Here is a 21,105-nt window from a genome sequence, read left to right on the forward strand (position 1 = left end):
CTCGCGCAATTACCGCCAGTCTGCAAACATCGCGAGATCTCTGCGAGCCATGCCACATCACGTCCTCCGTGCACTGGGTTCAAGCGAAAATGTACCACATGCAATTCTCAGTGCGACATGCATGAGACATGCCGTTCCTGGCATTCTTGCATACCATAAGACTCAGGACGCCCACAACTGATGAGATTTTCGACTGTTTGGGGCAGTGCATTGTCGACAAGGAAGGTGCATGCCACTTCATCGATGCCGAAACAACCATCATTTGCACGCACAGAGTCGATGTCGCTACCTTCAACGATGAGCTTGTGGAGAAATTCAACACTCCCGAGATGATTGTGCATGTTCAAATACACAGTAACGCCGCGAGCGAACCAGCTCTCAAAGAATGGTTGGAGGACAAAAGCTTCAACGAGATAGGAAAAATTTGCGTGGGGGCGAAGGCAATGATAACGGAAAACATTGACCTCGCAATAGGTGCCGCAAATGGAGCAATGTGCAAAATCAAGAGCATCAATGCAACTAGCAGGGGGGAAATCAACGGTATCACTGTCGTCATGGACACAACGGCGGCCGTGCTCACATTACGACGCTCGAAGCATCAGCGAAAGGTAATAAATGGAAAATGGTTCCACAAGTCCACATTTCCACTAACCCTAGCATACGCTATCACGGGACACAAATCCCAAGGCGCAACCATATCCAACAAAGCGCTGCTCATATTCCGAGGAGTGTTTGCCCCTGGCCTGGTATACGTGATGTTGTCCAGAGTGACTGAGAGAACGAGGCTGCGCATACTACATTGCCCACATCCAGACATATTCAGACCAATTCCACGAGAGTTCTCACAGCCGACAACACAACCACGCGCATAAAGGTATTCACTACCAGAGATTGAAAAAGGCATAGGCAAGTCATGAATATGTTACGTCAAACATGCGTGCAAGGAAAATGGTTTTAATATCTTGTCTGTTGTCGAGAACAGGTGCAGAGAATCATAAAGCTCAGGACATTGCAGCATAAGACATGGACGCAGACAAGGTAAATTCCACCAGCATGAAAGAATCTTTTTTTCTTGAAGATTTAAAAAGACGGCTCATTTGAAAAGACGGTGTAATAAGTCGTGCCTGCAAGCAGCTATTTGAGCTATACAAAAGCAACACGAAGGCAACAAAACCTCCACCAGCAAAGAGGAGGTTCTTCCTAACCACAAAGCAATTCCGGCTAGCAAACAATGCAGGAGAACGTCCGGGAGCTTACATCAACGGCTTCAACACGTATGCGGAACTACGCGACTTCATTGACAACTGCAATAGGCGTTTGCCAGCTAAAAGAGAGCCAGGAGGCTTGAGATTCGCAAATGGTGCGTAATGCTTCCGAAAATTAAATAAAACTGCAACAGTTGAGAAAAAGAATTAACGAGTTGCAAGAACATCATGGATTGCACTTCTCCTGCAGGACTCCTCAAAGAGATCCTTGTCGAGCTTGACATTGAGTTCGATGAGACCGATAGGATGATGGAAAGTTTGGAGGGGCAGAAGCTACTAGACACGAAGACGAAAGGGATCACAGCGTATGCGTGCGAGCTACTGCATTACGGGTACAACGTATCCTTGGAGTTGCTGAGGGACACGACGCGCGATCAAGCAATGGCTATACTCGAACAATTCATGGAACAATTTGGAGGGATGCACGACGTGACGCACCTGGTGACGACAATGGAGAAGCTTACGTATATTTTCGACAGGGACTTATACGAGGAGCGCTTCGGTATTGGAAACGATCCTTTCACGACAACAGAGAAAAACCAAGGCAAGTAAATAAATGCATTCTATTATGGACGTCAAACGAAAAAAAAAAGACCGAAAACCTCGATGACTAACGTAATTGTCAATGTTTACGCAGGGACGACATTGAAAGACGCGAGCCTCGAGATGAAGGAGGAGCCTCCACTGAAGCGCCCGCACAAGGGAATCGCGTGAGCCTCGTCGTCTACTGCATCACGTGCAAGCCCAACAACAGAAAATACATAGGGAGCACGACGGACCTGCTGCGGAGGATCAAACAACACAATAAAAAACCACTGGCGAAAATGAAAGAGAACTTGCAACGTTACAAGCCCTTCGAAGAAAATTTCGAAATCAAAGTTTTGGAAACAACAGACACCGTAGACAAAGCACGAACTTTAGAGCAATACTACATAAGGAGCCACAACACAATAGGTCCATTACGTTACAACACGCTCGAGGGCCATCCGGCTAGAGCGCGGAAGTACTATTTCCTAAAGCGTAGGAACATAATTTGACCCAAAAAATAAACATTTGTGCCTTCGAAAAAAGGGATCCAATGAAGTTGCAAATGGTGCTGGAACTTTTGTCGTACATGCAATGCAGAATTGGGTTTGGATTTTTCCTGTCACAGTTGCATGCTTCTGGCTCAATTTGGTTTTGATTTATTATTTATACATTTTTGAAATACATCTCCTCGTAGTTCGCTCGAAGTGGAATGACAATAGATTTGCTTACAGTGCAAAGAATAGGAATTTGTCTTCCTTCGAAAAAAAGAAAAACTACGTTTTACTGTCGACATGAACAACATCAAGTGCAAGCAGGACTGGATGATAACGAAATCTCTAGAAAAGGTTGCATGCAATTGAACATCAATCTTCTGCATCATTTCTGACAACGTGACTCATGTGAACCTCAACAAGATAGCAAAAGAGAGAAGTATTCATCAAAAGCCCAGCTGGCCAAGCACTCTAGTTGAATTTCTAATCTTGGAGACTTGCTTACATGCAAGATCTCACCCTTATGCCCCTTTTGTAAGACCCAAATGGAATCTCATTATCATCTCTTCTAAGCATACATTATAACTTCAAGCACAGGGCGAATGCTGTGGAAATGGTTGGCACATGCATCTATAGATATCCCTTTAAAGTGGAAAACTGCTCTCTTTGGAGACACAGCAAAGATGAACGACTTCCAACTTATAGTACGGTGTCATGCTACAAAGATACAGTGCATACGGAAGACTAGAAATAGTTTGGTCTGTCAAAACACCTCAGCGCCCAGAGATTTCCACCTTAAGATATGTAAAGATATCTTAGATGTTTTGTTTTCTTTTGGCAGGCGAAATGCCTACAAAGGCCTTGAGCCAAGCATTGTAATCATTGTGAACAACTTCTAAGGTGGCCTTGTTTTCTGTCAGCTAATACTGCGAGCAGTTATTTAGCGAGTTCCATTGACAGATAGACAAAGAAAGAAGTAGAGCCAAAGTATACAAAAATGCTTACTATGCTTTGATTATGGAGCAGCGAGAGACCTGCTATATGAATGATGATACATGCTGCAGAGCATAACAAGTGTGGATCTCTCAACGTAAGAGGAAGGTGAGAGCTGTATGCAGACACAAGTTACACCATCAATCTTCAAAGGATGCTTCTTCTCGTCGCAGCAGCTTGTCTCTGTTCAATTGCAACATCCTGCCCTTCTTCATCATCGTCGTCGTCGTCCCCCAAACGCACCTCAAGGTTGTCGAATTCTGTAGAGGTCTCCCTTCCCCTGTTCCTGGAATTCTTCCTGATGGGCGTCATTGACGTAGCAGCTTGTTTCCGCGTCGGCATCAGTTCCTCCCCGTTTGGCACCATCTCTTTCATCTTCTGTCAACACCACACCAACCATACGTGATCACGAAACGAGCTCCCACAGTAGCAGCGTATTTCAAAATATCCTGGAGGAACACGAATGCGCAGTAGCAGAAGAACTGACCATCCAATCTTTGAAGTCGAAGCGGAAAACAAATTGGCTGTTGACAATTCGACGATCGTCAGCGGCCCTCCCGGACCTCTCCTCCGCAGAAGGCGCATACCGGAATGCTAGAAGTCGCAGCACGAAATGCTTAGATAAATCTATAGGAATCCTCACTGAGACAAGCCTGCGAATAGATAAGGGAAAAGATGCATCTTACCTACAATCTGTTTCCCTTCTACTACGTTGATTTCGGCTCGCCCATCCTTTACTAGAAACGAAAGGAAAAATATATTTTCCACAGTTTCAGAGAAAGACTCTCTGCTGAGTACCAGAGCTTCCAGCGGATAGCCGTCTTTCTTCCCTTTCCTCAAAATATTGAACATGGTCCGGATGTTCTTATCAGTTTCCGTGCGTTGATCCCCGTCCTCAACCTGCAGGTGACGAGCACTGTGAATGTAGAATGACCTGACGTAGAGAAATGGTTCGAAAGTTCCGCATAGAAGAGACCTTACTGTTTCAGGACGTGTAGTCTCGGCAGTTTGTGCCCTATCTCGCCTTCTTGGAGCTGTGGCTTTCCTCCTTTTAGGTTCGCTGTCCATCGGACCAAGCCTAGTAACAAGCAGCCTTTGTGAGGTCAGTCGCTAATACTCCCGTGACAAATGCAGCCAAATCGAACGGCGAGAGCAATCTTACATTGTGCAGAACCCCGGAGCATCATGTAGAACAGCATTGGCTTCCAACCCCAATAACTCCCAGTCTATTTGGACAGCTTCATCTTCATTGGACGTCCGAGCAAGGGCTTGAAGGATTGCAGACACGAGGTCAGCTACACCGATGCCACCACCACGCCTCGAATCTTTCACGGAGCTTAAAAGGGCATCGGTGATGTCTAGCAGGGCTTCGGCATCTGCGATTTGTTCTCTCGGTCTGTGCACTGGAAAATTCCCAAAGCCCCAATTGCGAATTGAGGTCGTTTCGTTTCGTTCGCTATCCCCGCAAACAAGAACTCGATGATAGGCAGGTCACCGTTTTCGTCAAGCGATGTAAGAAAGAATCGTATCAGATGAGAGAAGGACTGTACCGAGGAGGTGGAGATCTTCGACTCTCTGGACGAGGGAATCGAAACTGTGGGAGTCAGCCCGAGCCAGGTGGAGTTTCTCCTCTGCCAAAAAAGGAAGGACGGATGAAAGGAGGAGCAAAGGAGAGCAGGAGCAGGAAGGAGCGGAGGGAGAAGGGGGGGTACCTTTGATGGAAGCCTTGAGTAGGCGGTAATGCGATCGCAAGAGTCTACGATCACCGGTGGAGGTGGGAACTTTGGAATCGGCGATGGAAGGAGAAGCGGAAGCATTAGAGGCGTCGTCAAGGGAAGGAAGCAGTTTGCGCTTGCGAGGGGCGGAGGTCTGAGGAGTCATCACCACCACCCTTCTGCTGCTTCTTCTTCTGCTTCTGCTTCTGCTGCTTCTTCTTCGTCTTCTCCTCCTTCTGCTGCTTCTGCTTCTAGTTCTGTTTCTTCTGCTTCTGGGTGCTTTTGTTGTTGGCGCCTTTTTTAGTCCGCCCTTTTTGAAAGTTCAATAATCCCTCTCCTCCTCCTTCCTCAACAAGCCTTCCAAATGCCACTCGTGACGTTACCGGTGCGTGTGTTTGAGTGTTCACCCCTTGCCTAGGCCTTGGCGGCCAAAAAAACCAGCCTTCCTAGGACCACTCGGACATCGCTCCACCTACCTACCCATTCCGACAGCGCACATCCAAACGGTGAGGTCGCGGGTCTCAAACAAATCCTCCGTCCTATTTTGCTCGAATTCCCACCCCCCAAGTCATTCAGCATTATTGTCTAAGTCAAGCCTAAGATGCTGAGGTAGGCGGTGTAGTAGCCGATAGCTTATCACATCGATTGAGGCACCTTCCTACTTCTGGCTGCATGCACACCTCCCTCAGCACCTTCTCGGACATCAAGGGAAACCACAAGGGCTAATGGTCATAGGTGATAGCAATGACAAATCCAATTTAACTAGATTTGCGAGCGACATGCAGTCTTTCCATCATGGAGCAAGTAACTACTAACTCGACATTGAAGCTGAATCCTACTATTTTATCAATTGTTTAAGGAAAAAAGAGAATGAGTAAAATAGTGGCCATGAGACGCGACACAAGGTCCATTAGGACCCGATCGTCCCTGCAAATGTCAAGGGTGGTGATTTATTATTGATTTTGTGATGTCCATATTTTGGAAGCTGAAGTCCAACAAATACATGAATACAGAGATACAATAACTAATCCTCATTGCAGCTCTTACAATATTGTCACATGGACTACATCCATATGAATAAAGGCCAATCTTGCATCCATCTTAGATTTCCTTGCTCCCTCGCATCGATAACATGCATTAAACGAGAGGAATGTTGTAAGAATTGAAATTTTGAATGGACCAATAGTTGAAAATATTTTATATTATAATATATACTATATAATTATTATAACCACACATAGTTTGGGCGGGAAGGAGTCGCCCAAGCAAGGAAACCATTTGTCATTGTTTTGAAACTACATTAGACTCTTTTGGGGGATTATTGTATCTACTTTGTCATTGCACATGACTGCATTGATACTAGGCTACCTAGGGAGGGAGTGAGTTCCCTAAGCAATGAAACCAAATGAAAGTGCTTTACGGACTCCTTTATGAATGCTTCATGACTGCTTTGTGAGTGCTTTAGAAGTTCATTATTGCTTTGACATTGCATCAGACTACTTTGGGGGATTTTTGTATCTACTTTCTTCAATTTGCACACTAAGTGCCCAAGTCCTTTTTCCACAAAACCTTTTAGCTGTATACAGCATATACACTCTTCTTGCAGTTCTCCATTCAAAGAATGTAGATCTGACATCCATTTGATGCAAATGTAACTCCATATTACATGCAAGAGAGAAGCTAAGGTAGATTGTCTTCATCCTTGTGATCAAAACAAAAGTGTCCTCATAGTCAAGGCCCTCTTGCTCAGCATCTCCTCTTGCCACCAATATTGCCTTGTACTTAGTGTCTACACTCTTGTCAGCTTGATGCTAAGTTGGCCTTGTAGACCCCTTTGCAGCCCAATGACATTCTATCCCATGGGTGTTTCCACCAACTTCTAAGCATCATTTTTCAAAATGACATTATATTCTTTTTCAATAGCATCAACCCATTCGTTTGATTCTGTTTCCTTTCAAAAGTTGATAGGCTCTTTGAACTATGCCATACAACACCTTAAAACTATTCATAGTCTTCTATGTTTCATGTCCTTGGAAATGCTCTTTGCTTCATCCGATAATATGTTGCCCACCTTGACATGTGTTTGGATGATGTGGCTCGAGATGCATTCTTTGATTGTGAATTTGTAGGAGATACTCCCCCATTCTGTAGACTACTCCTGCACATGCTAGGTAGCAAGTTATCAAATAGTTTGCTTTTGTGGATATCAAGCAAATATGCATCTCTGAAATTTTCAACCAATTGCGTTTCTGTCCCATTAGATTCCTCATAAGCATGATGGCAAGTAGCTTGCCTTACTTTGTCATCAAACATCACATTAAGGAAAGCAAACATTTAATGAGCTACAAGATTGTATATCTTATAAGCTTTATGTTCATTGCATAACCAACCAAAATGCACTTACTCTTGGAATTATGACAAGGACTTAAAGTGAGGCAGGACTCTTAAATGATCTACTACACTTTGCTCTTGATCAACCCCATTGTATCCTTGGCTTGTTGTTTTTTAGCCTTCTCCTTGCATTCTTTCCCATATGCTTTCTCTTCTTTCTGTTTTGAACCTCGTTATGAATCCTGGCTAATGGTATAACTACTAGGGCTGGAAGCATAAGTAGGACTTCTTGTGCCAAAAGCAAGGGTCAACTCTCTCCTTGCAACATTAGCATGATCTATATAAACCTGGAAACTCCCCCCTCTGTCAAATCTACCACTCCACTCAGAGTCTCTAATATGATCTCTAAGAAAAGAACATTAGTAACCATGCATATTCTAGAAGTCTCCAATACAATCACACACCTCCATGATTCTCATTAATGCTTGGTATCCATGCCATCCGTTGTCCCAATACGATTTATTTTTTTAATGTGAACCTAGATAAACTAGGCTCTACTACAAGGTCTGGTTTGCCTCTATCATGGTGCATTGAGTTGAGTACAAAACCACCTCCTAAATGTGGTTGCCCCTACGATCCAAGGTTCGCCCAAAACCAAATCTCAAACTTGGCGTTAAATGAGGATAGGTCCCACAATGCACCCCAACCACAACCTCATCATGAAGCTCTAGCACTTTGTGCTCACTCAAATGTGATCACCCCTCCGACGCAAAACTTAAGTAGAACCAAACTCAAACCAAGCAGTGAATGGGGATAAGTCCCACAATGCATCCCACCCACCACGTCATTGTAAAGTTCAAGCACTATGGGCTCTACTCTTGATGAAAGATGGATTCGGATGTCATTGGGTGCTACCCTTTTGGCTCCAATGGCCAACTAAACCACCACCCTTTGAACCCTTTTCCTCGAGTCAAACGAATACTTTAAACTTGCTCCTATGATAGGCCTGAAAGGAAGAGGTTGAAGTTGGAGGCAATTAAAATGGGAAACTAAAAAGAGAGAAAGAAAAGGGCAAAGGGAAAACATAAAGAAAGGTCTCTTGGCATCTACAAAAAAACAACAAGGCCTATGAGACCAAAAGAATTGTAATACAACATGATCAAAATACACCATGTAGGCAATTTGGAGATATCTAGAAAACTGAAATTGGAATAGATGGGGTAAGTTGTGGACCCTAATCGAGTAGACATATAATCTCAAATAGATGAGCCTCCCTCGGTATTCTTTTTTTTTTTTTGTGAAATCTTTGATTGATTATATTATATGAGTAGCAACCTCAAAAAAAGGTGCTACAATTACATCAACTGAAAATTTCAGTATATGCCAAAAAGACCTCATGATCTATGCAGCGGGTCTGCAAGCAATCAAAGAAAGATTGCTACAGAGAACGCCTAAAAAGGCCAAACAGAGAGAAAGTAGGATCACCAAAGACTTTACAATTCCTATATGTCCATGAAGTCCATAGTGCCCAATAGCGAACCCAAACGAAGAAAAGATGAAACTCCGGTCTGGATGGATGAAACCCAAATAGCCAGAAGAACTTCCCAAACGGAACAGATGGAAATCTCGCTCGCAGGTGTTGTCGAAGCAGATCAAAAAACTCACGAGAGCACGAACAATGCCAAAACAAGTGAGACAGTCTCTCCGAAGAAGCAGAACATCTATGGCAAAGTACAGAAGCAATGTGTCGATGAGCTAATAGATGTCCAGATGGAAACACTCCCAAAAGAACTCGCCAAAAGAAAACCTATTGCCGGAGCGGTACTTTATAGGCCCAAAGTTGCTGTAATCTTTTCCTTCACCACTTGGCTAGGCGATGCATTCGCCAAACAGAATCACCTCTCTCTGAAACCCAAGGTTGAGACAAAAGGATTTTATACAATGCACGTACAATAATCTAAGATAGCCTCAAAGGACAAGAAGAGGACCCTGGAGAAGTCCAAGTCCAATCTTCCAATCGATCCTGGAGTTCCAAAGGAGGAATCGGAACAAAAGGCGAAAGCATAGAAGTAATTTGTCGCCACAAAGGACGATAATGAGAGCCCAATCCATATGTAGTGGCTGCTAGAGAAAAGAGAAGCACAATACCAGCATCATCTATAACATCAGCAACCGAGGTGATGCCTTTAAACAAGACAAAGTTGGAACGTCAAGGTTCCTATAAAGCCAAGGGAGATTGAAAGACTTTCGACTAGTGAATGCTTTCATCTCTCAAAGAATTCCCAAGCAAAGATTGCCGTCCATTCCATTCCAGATGAGAAAGAACATGCTTCCAGTCGAGAAGCAAGCGGGAGACAAAGGGCATCCAGGCAAAGTGCCATCAGTGCAGCCAAAAAAGAAATCCCAGTGATCGAGTTGCCAATGACCAAACGCAGAAATACTGATATGAGTGACCAGAGTTCTAATCATAAGAGCCCAAGACTGATCACCTTGCAGAAATTGCAGCAACATTTTTTCCCTGTGGGTAAGAATATGCACATGAATATCCGTGATGTTCAATCCACCATGCATCTTGCGAGAACAAATGTAATGCATCGAAAGCAGCCTGAGACTTTTTCTGCCATGTTTGGATCGCCAGAAGAGTTCCATAAAGACAAACATGAAAGATGTAAGATCTGCCTTAGTGAACATGATCAATGGCAAGTAAAATTGAATATATGCCACAAGGATGGACTGCACTATGCGAAGACAAACGTGCAAAGGCCAGGTTGCCAGTTTCCAATACTTAAGCTTTTTTCGAAGCTTAGCCAAAACCCAATCAGTTTGTTGTCGATGAGTGAGTTCCCACTCCAAAGGGTAACCAAGATGACGAACAAACTGAGTGGGTGGAATGATATCCCCGAGCCATAATAGACTATGCCAATCTTTGGAATGCAAAGGAAGCAGCTTAGACTTCTGAAAATTAACATGAAGACCAGCTACCAAACCATAAACAGAGAGGGCCTGCATTAAGGCACCAAGATCATGAGGCGTATTCTTCGAGATAAAGAAAGAATCATCAGCATAAGCTTGAGCAACCATGCTGCGATTAGCTCCAATTCCAAGTCATGAAGTGATCCTGTAGCCACAAGATGATCAATATATTACAACATAGGATGAGTAGGAATGGCATACAGTAAAGCACTGAGAGGACATCCCTGGCGGACCGAACAACGAAGAGTCCACTCATTAGAGATATCCCCAGAAGTAATGCAAGCCGCATTGCTATCTCTGTAAAGCCAATAAATAACCTGCTGCATTTTTTGTCCAAACCCCAAAGCTCGCATAGTTTGCGAGATGAAATCCCATTGAACTTTGTCAAAGACTTTTGCAATATCTACCTGCAAGAGTAGAACATCATGCTGCTTGTATTTGACATATTCAATCCCAATATAGGCATTGGCAATGTTATCTGTGATATGGTGACGTGGAACAAAGCCATATTGGGAGGAATGCAACCCATCATGCAAGAAACCTTTAATCCAATCAACCACCATTTTGACAATGATCTTGTAAATGACTGGCATGAGCGTGATTGGCCTCCAATCACCAAGTGAATCACATAGCTGCTTTTTTGGAATCAGCTTGAGAAGACCCTTTTTCCATGACACAGGCATCTGCTGATTTTGCCATGCTATATTTACCATTTGCAGCAAGGTGAATTTAAGAAGATCTCAGAATGCAGGAAAAAATTTAACAGTGAGACCATCCCATCCTGGAGATTTTCATCTGCCACAGGATCTCAGTGCATCAGATGATTCCCTTTCAGTGAAGGGATGTTCAAGTTCCAAAGCCTGAGCATCAGACAGAATTGGATGAATATGCTGCAAAAGAAGCTGATGTGTAGACACGACCCGAGGAGAGAGTATCTATCCAGATGCCCAAAATGAGGGAGAAGTGCTACACACATAAATCAGCAAGCTATGCATGATGTTGGTAAGGATTCTTGGGGGTAGTCTTGGTGCCTTTGGAGCATGTCTTGATATTCACTATCAAGCTATGCATGATGTTGGTAAGGGTTCTCGAGGGGAGTCTTAGTGCCTTTGGAGCATGTCTTGATATCTATTCATGAAAACATTGCCTTAAATGGGACATCTGCTCACTCACCCTATATTCATCCTCAGGAAAGATTGACGGGTAAAGGGGGTCTCTTGCGAGTGGGGCTGCCTTGGACGTGGTTGTCTAGGGGAAGAGGGAGGACATATGAGGGGATTTTTTGGAAAAGTAGGGGGAGGGGATGATTGAAGGTGACGAGGGGCAACCCCAAGGCCCAAAGAACTACAATGGGCCAAAGAAAGGAGAGGGAGGGGAGGGGAATCCGCAAGCAGGCTGGGAGCGGGAGGGGGGATAGGTGGGGAAGCAGCACAGGCTGTGTGCACATAGGCCTTCCGGGGGGCTGGCAAGAGTAAAAAGGAGGGGCCGAAAGGAAGAAAGGGAAAGATGGTGGGTAGACCAATGGGCATTTTGAAGCAACAGAACGAGGTGACGTGGACAGAAAAAAGGAGGGGCAGAACGAGGATAAAAAGTTGGGCTGGGAAGGGGCAAAGCTGAGGGACAGCACAGGTGGGGTGGAGTGGGCCCAGCCAGGCTGCGAGAAGGTCTCCAACAGTGAGCACCCACCACACACCGCCCAGTTTGCATCCTTAAGATTCACAATTTCATAATAGGATGGTGTTAATACCATCTTGTTAATTAGTTGGCAGCAGCCCGCATGCAATAGATCTGATAGATGTCAAAAAAGATCAGATCGTGAAGAGGATTAAAATGAGGCCCCTTGGGCTCAATTCACAATTTGGAAACTGGCAGACACCAAAATGTGCAGAACTCATTATATTTTTCAGAGTAAAGACTCAGGTCATGAATATATCAGAATTTAAATTTCTACATTTTTTATTATTAAAAAATATAAATTACAACAGAAAAATCATTACACTAACTCCCCACTGGAATACATGGGCGCCAAGTTGTACCCTCAGGACTGTCCATCAATGCAATACCCGAAGAAGCTAAATTTTTCCTAATTTCATCTGATCTTGCATAGTCTTTGGAAATCCTTGCAGCTTTCCTCTCTTCTATCTGTCTCTCCACATCCTCCTTGGTTAGCTTCACTCTTTTAAGTGCCTTGGCTTTGAGTTCATCCAAAACCTGAAAGTAACACACAACCTTAAACTTTCAACTATACAGCATGTAATCAATGTCCTATATCAACAACCCACACATGCAATCGGAAACTAGTACTTTCAAGCAAGTATTCTAAGGCCCAACTCTATTTTCCAAACTTGCAAAAGACCAGAACATGAAAGGCTTTTTTTAAATACCTTCAAAAGACATACAGGAACGACACCCAATATGCCCAATATCAATTTCACCTCATCTTGCAAGATCTTCAATGAACCGAACCGATTTTTGTCTTGGCGTCCCTTGAGAAGCAAAGAAAAGGAGATAAATGAAGGTTGCAATTCTCTTGAAGCAGAAAACAAAAAAACGTTTCTAAGTGAACTTAAGGCTTCCTTGTTTAGAAGTACAATTGTCAAAAACCCCTATTCAAAGCATACACATTCACAAAGCACATTGAAGAAATCCACAATTTTGTAACTCATCATCTAAATCCTCTGGAGGAGAATTCTGGAGGTACCCGCTGGCCTCCCATCACCAAACTGCAACAGGTGACCCACATGTTCCAAGCAGTAATGCTGGACACCATCTCTCAAACATTTTCCTCTGGTGAGGGTATAGGCCGCTGGTCGCAGGAGGGAGGAATTGGGTCCTGCACCTTGATCCGGAAGGCCCTCGGTCCAGCAACCTTGTAGGCTGGCAACACCATCCCCATCAAAAAGGCACGAAGCCCCTCTGTCGGCCAGGCTGCCATGCCACAGGTGAAGTCTCATTGCCTCCTCTGCATCTAAGCCACAATCTGGAGGGCCCCCTGTCAGATCCTTTGTGCTGCAGGGCAGCTCCATAGATAGTGCAAAATAGTCTGGAGGTCCCTATATACACAGCAGTAGCACCTACCATCCACTCGCATCTGCTCCAACCACCACGGGCCAATGGGTAGTCCCCCGCGGGCCGCCATCCGAAAGAAATACGTAATCTTCCATGGACAGAGCTAGTCCACAGGCAGGACCAAAATCTGGTAATGACCTCCTGGGGCACCTGTTGCTCTTGGGGTCCAAGCAGCCACATCTAATTGTAGATGGCGACCACGTGTAGTGTTGGAATTTGTATGGTCACCTCCCCATCTGTAAGCCCTCATATGAGGAGAGCTACCGGAGGGCGGGGGGGCGGGGGGGTGCAAGAAATGATGTGGCTGCCACATGGGCAGCACAGTGGCTGCCATGTGGGCAGCATACATAGAACAAAACATGAAAGCACGGGGCTGCCACATGGGCAGCACAATGCAACTCTCACACCTGCCATCCCTGCCTCTAGTCTAATGAACATGGAGTAAAGATCCTCCAGCATGATTTGTGTATCGCCATGTTGACATGTCTATCATATCTCTTGCTTCAAGCCTTGGCTATGCCATCTCCCTATGACCTGTTGGTCCGTGCTATTTGACTAAAAAACTCAATGATCACACGGTGACAGGAATCTCACTGAGCACCCTGATCTCGTCTACATGTCCTAAGCAGCTGGTCGCTGTGTCATATGGCCTCATGAGTGGAAGTCCTTGTAGATCACATAGAGTGCAGATACGACCCTCTCTCGGTATGGCCTCAGCCTATCCACTCTCAATGCGTGGTTGATGTAACAAAACACGAAATTGCCCGACTAATATCCTCGAAGAATAGGGGAGATGGATCCGTGTGTAGCCTAGCGGGTCAATAAAACCCTCCTCTAATATCCGTAAGCGGTGATCTATGTAGAAGCTAAGCTTCACAAGAAGCTCTCTAGGGGCTAACCAAGTCCCGAATGTATGTAGTTATATGAGATCTTCCCAAATAAACTAGTTAGACTAGTGGTAAGCAAGCGGAACAAAAGAGGTCTCATGGTTATACTGAAAGGGTTGTAATCCATCCATATAGATCCCCAGGCTCTCAAACCATTTGCGCATACGGACGTACCAACACCTTTGATCGCCCTCCGTTGCTAAAGCCATGGATGTAATAAGGTAACATGCATAGGTCTGAGGTCAAGGAACCATAATCCCTGAACTCCATACAGGTACATGATCATCTAGAATGCTGCGTCGAGCTCTAGAGGAGTTACCCCAAAGTCAACCAAACTGATCTGATGTGGGACTTATGGCTTACTGCAGATCATCCCTAACAATAAGAGAACCTGGAGCCTCTCCTCAAGCCCAGTCTACCTCTGATAGATCAAGGACTGCCATACACGCCTGCTAGGCAGACCAGGAAGCCAAAGAGAAGAGACTCAGTCCAAGGATCCTGGAAATGAGAGTGAAAGCACCACCGCTCAACAGCATATCCCTTACTTTGTCAGGCCTACATCACCGATCGCATTGTAAAAGAAAAAGTTGTAAAATAGGGGAATGTCACCTCGTATTTTCAAAGATAAGAAGATACGCATGCAAAACCACTAAAGGATCAAGTTTCGTTGATTATGCAATCACAAAGCTGCATGCAATGGAGGGGTCGTCCCTTGAGTATGACCACAGGGCAATGTCTCTAGGTATAGTGGGGACAAGTAATGCCATGAAAAAAACGATGTCTCTTGGTGTGTGGGGACAAGTAAGCAATGTCTCGAGGTATTGTGGGGACAAGTAATGTCTCCAGGTATAGTGGGGACAAGTAATGCGATGAAAAAACAAAAAATTACCACACCTCTCAAGTTAAGAATTGACTAGAAAAAGGCTCATATTTACGGAAGCGAAATAAAGACAGCAATGGCACAAGGTCAGATGCGTTCTACATGTCACAAAACAAACACATACGTAACAGATATGCTGTTGTAAAGAGCCTAAAAGCGCTTCACTAGAAGCAAGGGGAGAAACGCAGAATGTCATGTAATCACTAGTATGACCATGATTGTAAGGACGCAAATAGAGCATGGAAACAACAGACTCAGCTAAAAAAGAGGATGAAGCACAAGCATATAAACAGGTGGTAAGGAACAAAAAAATGATATTTCTCAAGAGCAAACAGCTTGAGAGCTTTGAGGAGCCGAAACAAAATCCCAAAAGTTCTTTCAGAAATTACATGGCAACAAACCTCGAGAGAGGAAAGCACAATGGGAAGACATGATACGGTTCATCAAAAGCCTCTATAAAAGAGATAGGGAAGAGAAAGTCAACCGCGACTAAAACGGATCAAAACCGAGGAAGACGTGAGTAAAGGCTTGAAAAAGCTAGCTAATGGGAAGGCTTCAGACACACAAGGGCTGATAGCGGAATGATAACATGGGGAGGAGAGAGGACAAAGAAAATCCTTATCAGGCTGATGAAGATGGCTCTAGAGGAAGGGTTCCCTAAAAATGGCAGCTTAGTAGGATTGTACCAATCCACAAGGGGGAGATATCAAGATGGCAAAGAATTATCAGACAATCATGGTGAGCAGCCTAATGGCAAAGCTATATGGCACTATCCTTGAGCAAAAAATCAGCAAATGGGCAAAGGAACAGGGGGTCAAGGCACAATCCCAAGTAGGGTTTTGTCCCAAACACTCGGTGGTAGATCATTCGATGGCAATAAAGACTGCAAAGAGGGAGCCAAGCATAAGAAAGAGGCTGTCTATTGTTGCTTTGTAGATTTCAAGAAAGCCTTTGATACACTTCCACATAAGAAGCTGTGGGAAAGACTGGAAAAGCTTTGAGTCCCTCAAGAACCCAGAGAGGCCACATGGCGAGGCTATGGGAGAGTACTAGCAGAGTTAGCACAGCCACTAGTGGATGGATTGTGCCCAAAGCGGAAGCTGTCATAAGCAGTGACATAGGGGTCAAGCAAGGCTGCCCCCTCTCGCCAACTCTTTTCGGTCTCTTTATTGATGATTTGGAAGAGTGGATGAGAATACACAGCAAGGAGGGTGCCCAGATTGCAAGATATTCTCTCCATGCTTATCTACATAGATGATGTAGTATTCTTCACAAAGAGCAAGGGGAACTTGCAAGCGCATTTGGATGCCCTGAGAGAATTCTACAGTCATGGTGATTGGGACACATGATAAACAGATTGATGTCACCTTTGAAGGAGAGCCCTAAGAAACAGTGAACACCTATGCATATCTAGGATGGGAATTTACCAGCAATACAAATGGATGCATGTGTGGAGAGTTGGATTTTGGAAGGCTTGAGAGCTTTATATAGCTTCCAAATTAAATGCAAGAAGGCACATCAATGGAATTGGGAAATGAGAAGTTTATATACACTATGCTTGTGCAAACAATAATCCTTTACGGGTGCCTAGCTTGGGAACCCGGACTCTCTAGGATCTACTGGGAAAGAATAGAAACTTTACATAAACAAGATGGATGCCAATAGGATACCACACAAGGCAACAAAAGCTACGCAAGTCACGGGATGGCACACAAGGGAATGAAGTGGATGAAATCATGGGGTATAATAGCTACTGATATACCAGAAGTTGCATGTGAAATTAGGGAGGTAGTGACACAAAAAATGCTACAGAAACTATGGCGAAACCCGAGGACAAAAATGCAATTCTACCAACAGGAAATTAACTCAATGGACAGCTGCATCACGCAAAAATACCTCGGGTAAGACATATCAATATATACCTTTGTAAGAGTAGAATATCAATGTCTAAAAGGCACAAGTTCACATGATCTTCAGGCGAAAAGGGGCAGGTGGGCAAAATGTAGGATTGGCATGACTTTTCCTTTATTTGTCTCTACTTAAATGTCATTTCCTTTCTCTTTTGGTACTACCCTCAGAATGGCATGAGTGTACCCATCTCTTTGCAAGTATCTCATGAGAAAAATGGCTCCGCAGCTTGGGATTGTACTGATCCACAAGGGGGGAGATAGCAAGATGGCAAAGAATTATCAGACAATCATGGTGAGCAACTAACAGCAAAGCTATATGGCACTATCCTTGAGCAAAAAATCAGCAAATGGACTAATGAACAGGGGGTCAAGGCACCATCCCAAGCAGGGTTTTGTCCCAAACACTCAAATGGTAGATCATTTGGTTGCCACAAGGGCTGCAACAGAGGGAGCCAAGCATAAAGAAAGAGGCTATCTACTGATGCTTTGTAGAAAGCCTTTGATACAGTTCCACGTAAGAAGCTGTGAGAAAGACTGAAAAAGCTTCAAGTCCCTCAAAACTCAAAGAGGCCATGTACCAACTCTACAGGATGGGAGAGATGCCACCTACCGAGTCTATGGGAGAGTTCTAGCAGAGCTAGCACAGCCACTAGTGGATGAATCATGCTCCAAGGGGAAAGCTGCCATAAGCAATGACATAAGGGTCAAGCAAGGCTGCCCCCTCTTGCCAACTCTTTTTTATCTCTTCATTAATGATTTGGAAGAGTGGATGAGGATACACAGCAACGAGGGTGCCGGATTGCAGGATATGCTCTCTACTTCTTATCTACACAAATGATGGAGTATTCTTCGCAAAGAGCAAGGAGAACTTGCAAGCGCATTTGGATGCGCTGAGAGAATTCTATAGACACTCAAGAATGCATGTCAATATAGACAAGACAAAAGTAATGGTAATTGGGGACACATTAAAAACAGATTAATGTCACCTTCGAAGTAGAGCCCTAAGAAACAATCAACACATATATATACCTAGGATAGAATTTACGGACAATACAAATGGACTGTATGTGTGGAGAGGAGGATTCTGGGAGGCTTGAAAGATTTATATAGCTCCAAAATAAATGCAGAAAGGCACATCAGTGGAATTGGGAAATAAGAAGTTCCTATACACTATGCTTGTGCAGACAGTAATCCTTTACGAGTGCCCAGCTTGGGCAACAGGACTCTCTAAGATCTACTAGGAAAGAATAACAAGTTTACATAAATTTTCCTAATAGGGGGTTTAAGGGTTAAGGCACAGACACCATACCCCATCCTACTAGCTGAGACAGGTACGATACCTCTAGAAGGGGAGGTATTATGTCAATTCGCAGCTTACCTCAATAAAGTTGAGAAGATGGACCCTAGTAGGATACCACATGAGGCAATGGAAGCTACGCAAGTCACGGGATGGCACAAGGAGGGAATGAAGAGGATGGAATCATGGGGTATAACAGCTACTGATATACTAGAAGTTGCATATGAAATTAGGGAGATAATGACGCAGAAAGTGCTACAAAAACTATGCAAAACTTGAGGACAGAAATGCAGTTCTAACAATAGGAAATTAACTCAATGGACAGCTCCAGAACGCAAGAATACTTGGGGGAAGACGTATCAATGTTTAAAGGGCATCTAATCCGTAAAACCGGAACAAGTTCACATGATCTAGAGGGAGGAGAGGGGCCAGTGGACAGGACCTAGGGGGGCTAGTAGCAGAAGGTTAACAAATGCTTGCCAAGCTTATGAATATGGCTCTAGAGAAAGGGTTCCCTCCGCATGGCAGCTCAGTAGGATTGTACTGATCCACAAGGGGGAGATAACAAGATTGCAAAGAATTATCAGACAATCATGGTGAGCATATATGGCACTATCCTTGAGCAAAAAATCAGCAAATGGACTAAGGAACACGGGGTCAAGGCACCATCCCAAGCACGGTTTTATACCAAACACTCAAACGGTAGATCATTTGGTTTCCATAAGGGCTGCAACTCGGGGAGCCAAGCATAAGAAAGAGGTTGGCTACTGTCACTTTGTAGCTTCAAGAAAGCCTTTGATACAGTTCCACATAAGAAGCTGTGGAAAAGACTGGAAAAGCTTCAAGTCCCTCAAGAATCCAGAAAGGCCACATACCGACTATATGGGAGAGTTCTAGCAAAGTTAGCACAGCCACTAGCGGATGGATCGTGCTCCAAGGCAGAAGCTGTCATAAGCAGTGACATAGGGTCAAGCAAGGCTGCCCCCTCTCGCCAACTCTTTTCTGTCTCTTTATTGATGATTTGGAAGAGTGGATGATAATACACAGCAAGGAGGGTGCCCGGATTGCAAGATATGCTCTGTTACTCCTTATCTATGCAAATGATGTAGTATTCTTTGCAAAGAGCAAGGAGAACTTGCAGGCGCATTTGGATGCACTGAGAGAATTATATAGACAACTCAAGAATGCAGGTCAATATAGACAAGGCAAAAGTAATGGCAATTGAGACACGTAATAAACAGATTGATGTCACCTTTGAAGGAGAGCCCTAAGAAACAGTTAACACCTATACATATCTGGGACAGGAATTTACGAACAATACAATACATGTGTGGAGAAAAGGATTCTTGGAGGCTTGAAAGCTTTATATAGCTTCCAAAATAAATGCATGAAGGCACATTAGTGAAATTGGGAAATGAGAAGTTCCTATACACTATGCTTGTGTAGACAGTAATCCTTTACGGGTGCCCAGCTTGGGCCCTCAGACTCTCTAGGATCTACTAGGAAAGAATAGAAACTTTACATAAACGTTTTCTTAATAGGGTCGTTAGGGGTTAAGGCACAAACACCCTACCCATCCTACTAGCTGAGATAGGTATGATACCTCTCGAAGGGGAGGCATTATGTCAATTCATGGCTTACCTCAACAAAATTGAGAAGATGAACGCCATTAGGATACCACACAAGGCAATTGAATCTACGCAAGTCACAGGATGGCAGACAGAAGGAATGAAGTGGATGGAATCATGGGGTATAACAGATACTTATATACCAAAAGGTGCATGTGAAAGTAGGGAGATAGTGACGCAAAAAATGCTACAGAAACTATGGCAAAAGCCGGGGACAAAAAGGCATCTAATCAGTAGAATCAGAACAAGTTCACATGATCTAGAGGTGGCAAGGGGCAGGTGGGCAAGACCCAGGATCCCCAGAGAAAAAAGGACCTACAAAATCTGCCCCGGAATCCTAAGATATAAAGCCTACACACACATTAAAGAAGGTTATGGGAAACAGCAGAGATAATTTAAAAGGATCCTAAGAAGAAAGGACTTGTAAAATCTGCAGCACAAGGGAGGTAGAAAATGAACAGCATGGACTCCCAAGATATAGAGCCTACTCACACATCAAAGATGGTTATGGGGACAGCAGAGATAATCTGAAAAATCTGCTGGAGCAGCCAGCCAAAAAGCTAGGAAGCTACTTAAAAAGAGGTTTTGGAACACCACAACAAGGTCACTATTAGTTAATAGGGATCGCCAGTCCCATAGGTCTCATGCGGACTTTAATACAATCATATCATATCATCTATGTGTGTGTGTGTGTGTGTGTTCCGTTTGGGAAGTTCTTCTGGCTATTTGGGTTTCATCCATCAGACCGGAGTTTCATCTTTTCTTCGTTTGGGTTCGCTACTGGGCACTATGGACTTTATGGACATATAGGAATTGTAAAGTCTTTGGTGTTCCTACTTTCTCTCTGTTTGGCTTTTTCAAGCGTTCTCTGCATCAATCTTTCTTTGATTGCTTGCAAACCCACTGCATAGATCATGAGGTCTTTTTGGCATATATTGAAATTTTCGGTTGATGTAATTTAGCACCTTGTTTCGAGGTTGCTACTCATGTAATATAATTAATCAAAGATTTCACCCCAAAAAAAAGTGTGTGTGTGTGTGTGTGTGTGTTTTCTTTCGTCACTCTTTGCAGCAATCTCTTTTTGATTGCCTAAAAACTTGCTATATAGAGTATGATGTATATTTGTCCTACACTGAGA

The 21,105-nt window shown here is 44.0% G+C and overlaps 2 protein-coding genes across 4 annotated transcripts in view; both read right to left on the reverse strand.

Annotated features, from left to right (window-relative positions):
- Positions 1-3,111: 3,111 nt before the first annotated feature.
- Positions 3,112-5,233, reverse strand: LOC147886918 (non-structural maintenance of chromosomes element 4 homolog A-like). 2 transcript variants are annotated; one of them, XM_087394464.1, is made up of 7 exons: positions 4,990-5,233; positions 4,828-4,908; positions 4,440-4,680; positions 4,259-4,355; positions 3,964-4,177; positions 3,765-3,871; positions 3,112-3,652 (listed from the first exon to the last, which is right to left on the reverse strand). In XM_087394464.1, the coding sequence occupies exons 1-7, from the start codon at positions 5,156-5,158 to the stop codon at positions 3,425-3,427; spliced, it is 1,137 nt and encodes a 378-aa protein (XP_087250590.1). In that variant the 5' UTR covers positions 5,159-5,233; the 3' UTR covers positions 3,112-3,424. The 2 variants fall into 2 exon arrangements, with proteins under 2 accessions (XP_087250590.1, XP_087250589.1); XM_087394463.1 differs by having other exon boundaries at positions 3,112-3,655.
- A 7,018-nt stretch (positions 5,234-12,251) lies between these two features.
- The window catches only part of LOC147886919 (Cysteinyl-tRNA synthetase, class Ia family protein), a 41,201-nt gene continuing 32,347 nt past the window's right edge, over positions 12,252-21,105 (reverse strand). For both annotated transcript variants that reach the window (XM_087394460.1, XM_087394461.1), the window contains exons 8-9: positions 12,681-12,782; positions 12,252-12,507 (exon numbers count right to left, since the gene is read on the reverse strand). In XM_087394460.1, coding sequence (XP_087250586.1) covers positions 12,295-12,507; positions 12,681-12,782 — 315 coding nt within the window. In that variant the 3' untranslated portion in view covers positions 12,252-12,294. The remainder of the gene's footprint in view (positions 12,508-12,680; positions 12,783-21,105) is intronic.

Source organism: Dipteris shenzhenensis, chromosome 23 (assembly GCF_047967505.1).
Source record: "Dipteris shenzhenensis isolate YYH24624 ecotype China chromosome 23, Dip_SZ_1.0, whole genome shotgun sequence".
NCBI lineage: Eukaryota > Viridiplantae > Streptophyta > Polypodiopsida > Gleicheniales > Dipteridaceae > Dipteris > Dipteris shenzhenensis.

Excerpts from the sequence above, each read along its gene's own strand:
- LOC147886918 (XM_087394463.1), bottom strand. The coding sequence starts at position 5,158 with ATGACTCCTCAGACCTCCGCCCCTCGCAAGCGCAAACTGCTTCCTTCC. Across the intron at positions 4,681-4,827 it reads CGAAGATCTCCACCTCCTCG|TGCACAGACCGAGAGAACAA; the intron begins GTACAGTCCTTC and ends GGAATTTTCCAG. Across the intron at positions 3,656-3,764 it reads TCGACTTCAAAGATTGGATG|AAGATGAAAGAGATGGTGCC; the intron begins GTCAGTTCTTCT and ends TGGTGTTGACAG.